This window comes from Vespula pensylvanica, chromosome 15 (genome assembly GCF_014466175.1).
Source record: "Vespula pensylvanica isolate Volc-1 chromosome 15, ASM1446617v1, whole genome shotgun sequence".
Lineage (NCBI taxonomy): Eukaryota > Metazoa > Arthropoda > Insecta > Hymenoptera > Vespidae > Vespula > Vespula pensylvanica.
This window is the reverse complement of record NC_057699.1, coordinates 4,617,872-4,630,319: the sequence shown is the minus strand read 5'-3', so window position 1 is coordinate 4,630,319 and position 12,448 is coordinate 4,617,872. Positions and strand designations below refer to the sequence as shown.

The window sequence follows — 12,448 nt, the reverse complement described above, 5'->3', positions numbered from 1 at the left end:
AGAGAATAAATAAGAGCTGATAAAAGCAATATGTATGTACAATTGTCATTAAAGATATAACGCGCGGGTGACATATTTAATACTAAATACATACACACACACACACACATTGTACTTAATTGTTTATACTCATTCTGTTTTCCAAAGCAGATAACATAATTCATGCATTTTTCCTAATTTTTAGTCATTAGATCATCGTTAGAACGAAATAATGATTCTTATTATTATATATATATATATATTGAAGTCCGTCATTTTAGTCTAGCTTACCATTTAAATAAATCATTTTATATAGAAAAATATAAAAGTCATAAAATCTGAGTTCAGAAACAAATTTTGATGATAGCGTTTAATTGTATTCTGACGATATACTCATTCTGTCAAATTACAAGCAATGAAACTATTACGCAGCTCTCTTATGCGCGTCTGACTGTGAAATATAGTTTACTCTATATTTTACAACGTAATATTTCGCATCCATCTATTGTACCTGCTTTGAAACTCAGATTGCCTTAATGACAATTATTATATGTCTGTAAATATGGACAATACAATGTAGATTTAAAAGAATAGTACTTTAAGATTATAGGCAATGTATTGATGTGCTCACTTGATTAAGATGATTTATAAAGTGTGTAGAAGTATACTTTGTATAAGAATTATATATGTTGTATTCAACATATTTATGCTGACAGCTACACACACGAGTGTGTACATTATCCCTTTCCATGCATTGGCAGCTAATTTGATTAAGTCTATTATTCTTTGATAATAGAAATGCTACACAAAAATTAATGTTATGTATAATAAAGTTCATTGATACGGCCTAATGTGCGTGACTTTGTGATTTAATTACTATTTTATTAAACTAACATTAATTTAAATATTTTTAAATATTGCACTATACGGTACATATACATTATATGTATTAACTTAGAATATTATATATCCAATATTACTATAGGAATATTGCAAAAAGTACCTGAGAAATGATAGAATTTTTTTTTCACATTTATATAAAAAATACAATGATAGTTTGAACTTTGCAATTAACAATTCTTCTAAACATTTATAGAATTATCGTCATTGTCTCGTTCCTTCTATTTAGGGAATATTTTAATATTTTAACTATTGATACGAAAAAAAGAAAAAAAAAAAAAGGAGAGAACGATAATTATCGAACAATGCATCATTATGCTTTATTCTAAATAACACATTTTTTATATTCATAATATCCATTCTCTTTACGAATCTTTTTTATAACATTTAACAACGTTAGATGTATACTTTTTAAACATTAAAATATAATTTGCGTTGGAAATTGTTAAATTAAAATTGACGATTAATACGTTGATGTATAATATGTTATTTTTAAGAAGTCATACGCAGCATAAATAAGTAAATAAGTAAAAGCCTAAAAGATTTAATTATTTTTGATCACATATAATTCTATATAACTTACAACACATCTTTATTTTTTTTAAGAAAATTCGAGATAATTCGAGATATATGTACATTATAGTTCAAATATGAACTTGATAAATAGGTACATGCACGAGACTTTTTGTTATCTTTACAATATTTATAATGCTATACTCTTATAAAGAGAAACCAAAATTTAAGGAGAACAAATATATTCATAAAAAGTGATATTTAGGTCATAATAAATAATAACTATTGATTTAAAAGTCTTTAGTCATATAAATGAAAAGATTCATTAAATATGTTCTTATTTGCAGAACAGTTTCATGATTCGAACTGATTAATTTATCAATAATGATTTACCAATAAAAAGAATTATGAAGAAATTCTGCTGTAGATTTGTATAACGACGAAGCACTTTGTCTTAAACCACTAAATAAAGATACGACTCCTTCTTTTCCATCTTCTTGCTCTTCTTCTTCCGGTAAGTATTCTGGCATATTCTCAATGTCATCGGTATCTTCTTTATGGGTCTAAGACATAGGATTATCATTAATTTTGTCAATATTTTTACATATTTGTCACATTACCAATCTAACAAAGAAAGCAAATTACCAGTCTAACTAGAAATTCTTGATTGAATTTATTTTTTGTAACTAGCCATGCCTCCATGTTATCTAAATTTTCTTGTATAGCTTCAGCGATTAGTTTAGCTGTAACGTTATTCAATGTACGCATGGTAACGCGTTGATGTTCAACATCTATCACAAGAGATATCAATCCTTCAATTTTGATCAGTGTAGATTCCAGTTCAGATCTAGTCTCCTATTTTTAACATTAAACATAAAAATCATTAATTAAGATAGTTTTTATCAAAGAAAAAGCAAACTTACCGGTAACAAGCCTTGGACATGTAATACAATTACATGTGTTTTTAATTTTTTTCGTTCGATGATCCTGCACCTACTACGTAAATTATATATGGGTGGTTTCATACGTTCTATGTTATCTTTTAGATGTTGTGCCCTTTTAGATATTTCTGGTTCACTCAATATAAATCTGTTTACAACGGCGTCTAAGGCTTCTCTTATTCCAAAAGTAGAGGTTATGTGTAAATAATTATCAGCATTTTTAATAAACAATTCCAAAATATCTAATGAGAGATTAATAATATCTAAATAAGGTACTTCGAGAATATAAGCTATGTAGGACAACACCGTTTTATCCTGTAATAACAACGATATATGATAACATTGAATTTATGTGATGAGCTGAGAAAAAAAATATTATATGTTTCACCTTTAAGATTGTGTCATGGTTAGAAAAATCGTCAGCTAACTTCTTATATGTTTCTAATGTTGCTCTTATTTCCTTAGGATTATCATATTCTTCCGTTTCCATTTTGTACACGTAACGTAAACGGGAATTATTTTGGAAACCCGTGCACCGCAGTAATGAAACTTGATGATTACAAACATTCAATCTTCTGAAATAATCAGATACATCTATATATATATATTTTTTATTTTCACTGATAAACCGATATTACAGTATACACCATATTTCACAACATAAACAACAACTTACACTGTTCGTCACGATAAAAGTTAAGTAAATTAAACATACTGTATCTTATAAAAATACAGTAGGAACGAAACGTTCTTTTTTTTTTTTTAAGGATCAAGAATTATTTAACTAAGTATAAAAATAAATTAATTAAATAAACGTTAAAGGGTATCACAGAAGGAAGTTTAACGAGCACGTTGCAAACAAAAAGAGCTGTTGGAACGAGTACTTTCTATTTACTATCAGAAAATGTGAGTTGACTCCTAGCGCCAAACGTGCTTTTCCATCTGATTTCTATAACTATATGTACGAGTCGATCGTTTATATAGCTCAGACAACTTCTAATGATTGTGAGAAAAAGGAAAGTTTAGAATCAGTTTTACAGGGATAGTAGGGGACAATAAATAATTGCATGAATAAAGCTAACATTGGTGTAAAAATAATTACAGATGCGATAAAGAATAAACCAAACGAATAGTAAGACGAGAAGAGAGAAGAAAAATGATAAAAATTAAACGAATGAAAATAAAAGAATCGAACTCTATTTTTGTATCAAGTAGTATAATATGGCGTCTAAATTGGACGTATAAATTTCTATAACCTTTTTAACGATTTTCACTTATTATATTAGAAAAGAACATTGGAATTGTAAAATTTGTACTATACTGATTCAAGATTTTATCATTAATATCGTTTTAATAATTTATTAATTAAATTTAAATTTATGCAGATCCCTAGTAAAGATTCCTAGTAGCGACGCCAGACGGCGCCAGTGTTGCATAATTGGCGCGATTTTTTCGCAGTGACTTTCTTTTATTCGCGCCATATGTGAAAGCTGTGTATCTCCACGCTGAATACGTATTCGTTTCTTGTAATAATTTATAAGTTGTTGACGATCAATGTGTGCCTATATTTTCTCTATTGAAACATATAAACAACGCTTGGAGTCCTCGTTGATTGTTTATTAAATAAGAATACGTCCATTTTTACTCGTTATGGGTAAGAAATATACACGCATATATATTTACAATAATATCTTTTATCAGATTTTTATTTGATATGTATGTATAACATAACGTATATATTTATTTTCATAAAGATTTTCAAATTTGTATACGAGGAGATAATTTGTTATGTTGAAAAAATATGATACTTGACAAAATTTGTATAATTTTATGACTATAATTTACGAATTATTTTATAAAATGAAATTTAGGTTACATTTTGTCAAATTTTCATTTTACATATGCCATAGCATATAAATTTTCTAGATTCCATACAAATAAATAATTTGTTTTGTAGCAAAAGGATATTTACAAAAATCGATCTAATTTTATTTTTTTATAATTTCGAAATAATTTCATAAAATAGATTTTTAGGTTATACATACATATATATATACATATATATATACACACACACATATATATGTACATGGGGTAACCCCAAATATATTAGGATTCAATACTTGATGGGATAAGATATTTTATGATGTAAATAGTAAATAAGAAAAGAGTGGATTTTTATGATTTTTCAAAAGACAGCGTTTCAAAAAGTCATAAAACTTTTATGAAGAGAAAGCCATCCGCATGCGGTGCGTCGCATTGCGTTTAGATTTTTGGATGAAATTGTACGAGTTGCTTGCTAGTAGTAGATGGGTCGGTAGTCCATGGTGGGAGCTGTTCTTTGGGTGGGCGTTGCTGGGTCGATACAGGGTGGATATCGTCGTCAGTCGCAAGAAACGCACCACAGGGTCGGACGAATATTCTCTTTGCCAAATATTATTTATATATTTTATTTATTTTTCCAACTTTCGTCTCAAAGCAAACAACAATATGACAGCAATGTTATACGTAACAATAATGTATAATAAAATATAAATAAATAATATATAAGAATTTTCAGTAAAAAATAATAATGAACTATTATAATATTATATATAAATAATATTTTATGCTGGGTCGAGGCTTATAAATTATATCTTAATTACGAGTAAAAAAAAAAAAAAAAAAAATAGAGGAAAATAAATAGTAAAATACTGAAAGAAAATTTCAACGTTACTTGTTGGCTAATTTAATGCATACGTTATCAACAAAATAGTTTACAAAAATCTTTCTTAATCGGATATACATTTTTTATTATTGGAATAAAAAAAAAGTAATTTATGTAACCTTAAGGAACAATCGAAACTGTCAGCTGAGACACGCTAATCAACGAGCTCTAATATTTTTTCTATCGTAACTCGATACTATCATGGATCGAATTCCCATTGTAATTTTACTATCTTTTGTAATCACTCTTCGAAGAGATTCTATAGGATTCGTACTATTCACGGAGCTTTACTAATGAATCTCTAACCGTGACGTTGATAAAAATGCCTGCTTTTAACGAAGGAAGAGAGAAAGAGAGAGAGAGAGAGAAGAATTAGGACGAAACACGGAGATCGACACTTTATTATTTCGTTATCTGTGTTTGCTATTAAGACGGACTATTTATTAAACAAACAAACGAATGATCCAAGAACTCGATGCTAGATAAAATTCGACAATCCTCTTTGTAATAATTGAAAAAATAATAAAACTATTAGTCATTCATTCGTAAAATATTCTATATTCTACATAATTAAATAAGCGACGGAAATATATCGGATGTACAAAATGAAGCATTACAAATTGTTATCTCAGAAACACGAAATTTTTAGCTTTGTCGAAAATATTTTGTTATTAACCTTCAATTTTCCGATCATTATCGTCATTATACCTTTTTTATTAATATTCTTGGAGAACATAGCTGTGTGCGTGCGCGCATAGAGAAGTCAACACGGTGCTCTCGGTAAATTTCCAAGTACGATGAATTTCTGCACGGATGCTGCAGTATGCACACATCAAGAGACGAACTGTAAATAGGCATACGCTCTGATGAACAAAGCTCGCGAATATCGGAATCGTCTATACACACAACAACAGATAGGTTTATTCAGAGTAAGCAGAATTTCTGTACAACTTTAAAAGATATTTATGTGTGTCCTTGATGTATGTACATATGTACAGGTATAGCCAATCGAAAGAATTAAAAAATGACAGAGAGAGGGTGGGGGAGGGAGATAAGAAATGAAAAAGATTTTTATTCTCGAGAAATCTTAACGATAATCGACATTATCCTTCTTCTTTATGGACAAAATTATTATCAAAACATTTTACAAAATTATATCGATCTATCTTTTCTCTCGAATTCGATGTTACGTTCGACACAATCAATTTTTATCTCCGTCATTTTCTATTTTTGTTTTTGTCTCTTCCTCTTTTTCGTTCATCCATCTATTCTTGATCGTAAATAGAGTCATATATTCGCTCGTAGACATCGAGTCACGTTTTCTCAAAGATTTATATCGATAGAAGATCGAGGTGAACGAGTTTACGATAAAAAAAAAAAAAGAAAAAAAAAAAAGTAAATAAATGTAATAAAATTCTTTCACCTCTATCTCTGTCTCATGTTCTTCGGAGAAAGAAAACCGTTCTAATACTAATTCATTATTTTTATATATGTACGAATAGGAAGCTACACATTTATGCAATGGATGCAATTTCATGACAGAGAAATACCGATTTCCATTTGTACTCTCTCGGTGCCGTCGGTGTGCAATGCGAATCAAGAACTATATAATATATATGTAGACGCTGCATTAGTCTCGTTTAACCGTTGAACGCGTATCGGTTATATCGACGAAATATTTTATTATGACATCGATGGAACGTTGATCGGTCCTTTTGTCAGGACACAAAAAGAAAAACTTACGCGATTAATTTTCTGTCGTCGACGTACACAAGTACATATGGTATATCAGACACGATATGTTTTACTATTGATTATTTATACGCTCATGTATCCGATCAGTGCGTAAATAAGTATACATATAATTTATAAATTATTCCACGGAATACATATATATATATATATATTCATATTCCATGCTAATATAATATTAATATTATAATCTAGATATAATATAATATTCACCGAGATGATAAATTCGGAATGTCCGAATCACAGGTTGTGAAATATAAAACTAGAGTATAGATTCGTACATTACGTAAGAACGTAGAAATATAGCGACTAGCCTTGAAAGAAATTCTAGGGTACGATTTTGTAGGAAAAACCGTAGCGATGTAAGTGGCAGTATTCTCGATGAAGAACGGAACACGAATCCGTATTCCACGGTTGCCAATCAGCGAGATGTGCTGAACGAGAACAAGAAGAAGTCGAGCGTTCTTTTGAAAAGGGAGAAACTTTCCAACGATGACCATCGAAGTGGAATATGGTAATGCGAGAAGTAAGATCTGTACGAATGCGTTGAGAATTTTCTTCGAATCTGGCTACGTTATGTATTCACACCAATATACACGCTTATGTATCTACTTATATGTACCTATGTACGTGTGTCATATCAATTCTACTCTCGAAATAATATTGTTCCGAGAGATATCTCGTTGTTGAAAATGTAACGTTCGATGCACCGTAAATCTATTAAGAGAGGCAATTAGTATCTCTTAATGATGTTTCGTTAGCCAAATAGATAGTAATTTATCTTGGCTTAATTGCTTATCCCTGCTGTTTATCTCGTTATACACATTTTTATTTGATTTGATTTTAATTAACACCTAGACCACCCATCTCGATAACGATATTTTTTCAATGACTTTTCACAAAGGTAATTTACATAGCTCGACCTAAAGTTTGTACCTTCAACTACGTGCCATTTTGCGCCACTACGAAATATTACAATTCACGCAAACACGCAAGTATGATACTTATCGTACGGCGAACTTACATTACTATTCATCGTTTTCTTAATATCGATGAAACACGCTTCTTCATTGTGTACATAGAAAATTTTTTTTTCTTCCTCTAATTGCGTGAATTCATATTTTTTATTTTCATAAAAAGATGTAATAATATTGTAAATATACAATAATAATTGTTTAAAGAAAGTTAATTTTCTTATCTCGTCGACAAATCATTTTCAAGATTCGATATTGAGTTAATTTCGTGATCGTATCTTTTCTCTTTCTTTATTAAATATTAGTAAAAAATTATGGTAGACGCTTCGTTAAGTAGCTTTACTCGTTGATGCTTTTATTTTCGATAGAAACTAGATGTTTTCTACCGACGAAACCGAAATCGCTGACGCATCCTATTTTCTTTGACCCTGTTTTCAATCTCTACATATTCTACGCTTTATCGAGCACTTTTGTTATAACTTTGTGACGACCGGATGTAGTATATTATCCGTGTACTATACAAACACGTCTAATTTTAGTAGATATCGAAATTACGAATGTTTTTGTCGAATTGTACACACGTATTATACACGTTCATATTATTTTTTACATATACATTTTATTATTTACATATTATTTACATATACATATGTATTCGCGTATAATATTCGTATTATTATTTACATACGTGTATATATATATATATATATATATATTATACATTCCATACGTAACAAATATACAATATTTTGTTCCAGATGATATCGCTACATGGAAAATGCTAATCATTTGATCCCAGGTTCCAGATTAACAAACGACGTTCTGGAGGTAATAACTATACTAAATCTATTTGCATACTACTCGGGGAAAGTTACGCAGGATAAAATTTGCGAGTAATCGATTCTAATCCCTGATCTACGCAACTATTCGAAGAAAGTACCGACGTTTCGCAGAGCTATTTCACTTCTCTGTAGATAGAAATTTGCATCGTCATAGTTATATCGGAAATATGGTAGAATCGTTCGATAGAAATTCATTTTATAACTTCATGGAAATTCGCTTTCTGTTTAGGACAATTCGTAATATTTTCATTAGTAAAGAAAATTTTGAAGTCGCATTTACGCGGAAGCTTCGATCAAATACAAACTTAGCTGCGAGATAGATAGTTATAAGGATACGCGTGTGCCTATGTATACGATTTTCTTTCTGTTCTTTCATTCATAAATATTTTGGCACGTTTCCAACGTCATTCGTATCTTTCTTGCGAGTCCGTCACGACGAATCTTCCTAGATGCGAGCAATTATAATTAGGAAACAAAGAGGGAAAAGTTTGACAATAGTCGGCAAAATGATCGAGGAATTTAAAGCGAACAAAGAAAATAGGAAGAATGAAAGATTTAGGATTTCGCGGTAGAAAGGGTGCTGACTGAAACGAAATCGTTTCCAGTATGAAGAGTTACCCGTACGATATGTATGTATGTACTCGCGAGAATACGTCAACGCTCGCGAGGCCTCCTCTTTTATTCATGAGGACAGGCGAAAAAGCGATCCGGAGTGGACGTTTAAAGTCAATCGATCCGCATCGATGGATTTAAAGCAAATCCCAGTTCTCGGTCGCCACGACACCGGGTCATCTGTCATGCGATCGTTTCACCAAACTACGTGTCCTAGCCCTCGTGACATCGATATTTTCCACGTGAATTTATATCTATTGTATGTACGTATCAAATTATTTTTATGATTTATATCGATATACGTACAAAACTATTCGCACGATGTGTTTATATGCATTAACCGTTCTTACGGTTCATACGTATCCACGTATCTTTGTTTTCGAACGTACAAGATTGTTTCTATGATTTCTACTTACGTATATACAAAACTAGTCGTATCGATGTGTATACCGAGCTGGCCGATAAATAATATTGAAACTTTTATTATTTGACATCTAAATAAAATGGCGAGACAAAAGGAAAATGGGATAAATGGGATAAAAACAGTAGTATGGCGTTGGATTGGCCAGCGAGCAGTGTTAGTAATTTTAATTAAAAATATCGATGTCGTTTATTTGGATATAAGATAGTAGAAAAGATACTATTATTATTTATTCAGATGGAACACTGAAAATCTCGATATTATCACGTATCCAATACGTATATTTCGCGTCTAAATACTTATATCCAGCTACGTTATGTATATTGGAAGAAAAAAAAGCACAAGTATCTATATATTTATATGACCTAAACGACAAAACGGATTGTCTCTCTAATAGTATATATTCTCAAGAACTATACGAAGAACAAGTTAGTTGAAAACGATCTCGTTTCAAATCCGTCCTACGTCCTATAAAAGTTGGATGACGAAGCTATCAAGTCGAGAGTTCGTTTACTGTTTTCTCGAATCCTCCTCGTGTACGCCGTTAATCGCACTTAATTATCTATTTTCAATTAAGTTCCTAGAGCCAGTATCAACGAAATAGGAAGAAGAGGAGGAAGAAGAAGAAGAAGAAGAAGAAGAAAAGGGCGAAAGCTTTCGGCGAGTTTTGTCGTAAAAAGTTGTAAGAGGTCGTAAGAAATTTTTGTTTTTTGTCAATAGCGTAATCGAGATTAGCGATTTGGAAGGACGGTTCTTTGAAAAGGAGGTCGATTACGTTTCTGCTCGATGTTCGGTAAAATCGGTTTGTCTGACTTTGAGAAAACGAGAGGGAGGGACGAAGATAGACCGAGAAAACGATCGGTAAGAGAAAAAGAAAAAAAAGGAAAAGGAAGAAACGAAGGATCGGGAAATGGAATAAAATGTAAAAGGACTATAGCGGTGGAGGAAGAAAGGGAAGGGGTAGGAGAGGGGATGAAAGAGAGGGTAGTCGTTTTCTCCCCGTAGAAGACGTGGGGAAGAGACGATGGGAGAGAGCCGCGTTCTCCGGTTCGAACGTAGTCGCGCCTGCGCGACGTTTACCCCACGCACCAGCACGTAATGTCACCGTTGAGCCAGTCTGACGCCAGGCGCCGCGAAGCTATGACGTCACTGGTTCGCGCTTTGCCGACGTACTTACTTTTCTCGCCAACAACGGTAAGAAGCTCATGAATGAAATCTCGCTATTTCGACGGTTCGAACAGCTACGGTCATTTTTCACGAAAAATACGAATTTCTTTCTGCGTCCTTCTTGGTTATACAGGAGTCGGGCAAACGGACAGACGGACAGACGGACAGACAGATAGACAGACAGACAGACAGGCAGAGAGAGAGAGAGGGAGGGAGAGAGAGAGAGAGAGAGAGATACGAGAGAGTAGCCAATACCGAAAATTCCTGGACCACCTCTATCGACTCGAGACGCAGTCCGATAGTCAAGCCAAACAGTACAGCTTCCTCTTTCCGCATTGCGATTTTCAAAAGGCATAGCATATTCCCTTTTCTATCGCTAAGTCAAAATTATACCGATTTCGTCAGTAACTTCGGAACGTTCTTTTCTCATTCGTCCCGTTCATTCTTTCTTCCTTCTTTATAATTTTTTTTTTTGTTGTCTTCTTGATCCGATTTTTTTTCCTGTTAAACCTTCCCTCCCTAACGAGTTCTTCTCTTTCCGACGACTTAAGTGGAACGTTGCCACCCACATGATACTCGAGTGCTGCTGCCACCCGCGGTTTGTCAATATCTGCTTTAGTTTATGAATGGGACTCTACGTACACCTACAATCCAGGCGCACACGCGCGCGAGTGTTATCGCGTCGATAACCAGTTGCGCCGATTTGAAAAAAGGAAAATCAAATTGAACCAATTCTTTCGTTCATATCTCGATTCTTTCCGTGATCGAACTATCTCAATATTTTTGTTTTTTTTTTCCTCTTTTCTTTTCATTTTTTGACTATTTTCCTATTTCCCTAGAATACGCATCGTTGCATATGAAAAGAAATGCATTCGATCGAAGCTCCAGCTTATCCTATTCTATTCTCCTCAATTGTTATCTCGATTCGACGAGTCGTTTCATTCAACCAACAAAATACAGATCTTGCGAATAGCATATTTTTTTCCTCTCTTTCTTTTTAATTTTCTTTTTTTTTCCTTTCTTTTCTTTTTTTGTACAGTTTCTTTTGTAAACGAAAGCGCATACACGAGCGCGCACCTGCTGGTGTCGCGTTAGAGAGATCGAGGTCAAGGGTGCAGCACGACCTCGACCGGAAGTGAATCCTGCTTCACCAAAGATAAGGGAGAACTCTCTTGCGGAAACTTTACGTTCTTCCTGCGATTTCTCCTTGTCTGTCTAAAGGATTTCCTTTCTGGTTCTTTTCTCTCTCTCTCTCTCTCTCTCTCTCTCTCTCTCTCTCTCTCTCTCTCTGTCTCTCCTCTTTCTTTCTTTATCTGTACGTCCTTCTATTTCGCGATTAAACGTCATGAATGTCTCTTCATTAATTATTTAACCGAAACGTCTACTCGACTAGAGAAACTTTCTATAAGTAAAATATGTTATCGTAATCGAGCGAATTGGAGTGAATCGTGTTATATAGAACGATGACAAAAAGCAATTATCTTCGTACCAAGAGTCTTTCGACGTCCTCGTTAAAGAGGCCAATGAAAAATCATTAAAATTTCTAATTACGTTTCCTCAAACATCCTAAAAAAATCCATTAAAGTCTCCGTCATCTTTTTTGTATTTTCTCGAGAGAAAAATTCTTGAGATTTTGATGA

The 12,448-nt window shown here is 32.5% G+C and overlaps 2 protein-coding genes across 2 annotated transcripts in view; one reads left to right on the top strand and one right to left on the bottom strand.

The window, feature by feature from the left end:
- Nucleotides 1–1,419: 1,419 nt before the first annotated feature.
- Nucleotides 1,420–3,465, bottom strand: LOC122634611 (armadillo repeat-containing protein 1-like). Its single transcript, XM_043823711.1, has 5 exons — nt 3,010–3,465; nt 2,722–2,908; nt 2,316–2,648; nt 2,038–2,247; nt 1,420–1,955 (listed from the first exon to the last, which is right to left on the bottom strand). Exons 2-5 carry the CDS (start codon nt 2,821–2,823, stop codon nt 1,782–1,784), a joined length of 819 nt encoding a protein of 272 aa, XP_043679646.1. The 5' UTR covers nt 2,824–2,908; nt 3,010–3,465; the 3' UTR covers nt 1,420–1,781.
- Nucleotides 3,466–10,613: 7,148 nt separating this feature from the next.
- LOC122634671 (frequenin-1) overlaps nt 10,614–12,448 on the top strand; it is a 29,382-nt gene continuing 27,547 nt past the window's right edge. Inside the window, exon 1 of the mRNA XM_043823829.1 lies at nt 10,614–10,835. The gene's annotated coding sequence lies outside the window, so the exon portion shown is untranslated. The remainder of the gene's footprint in view (nt 10,836–12,448) is intronic.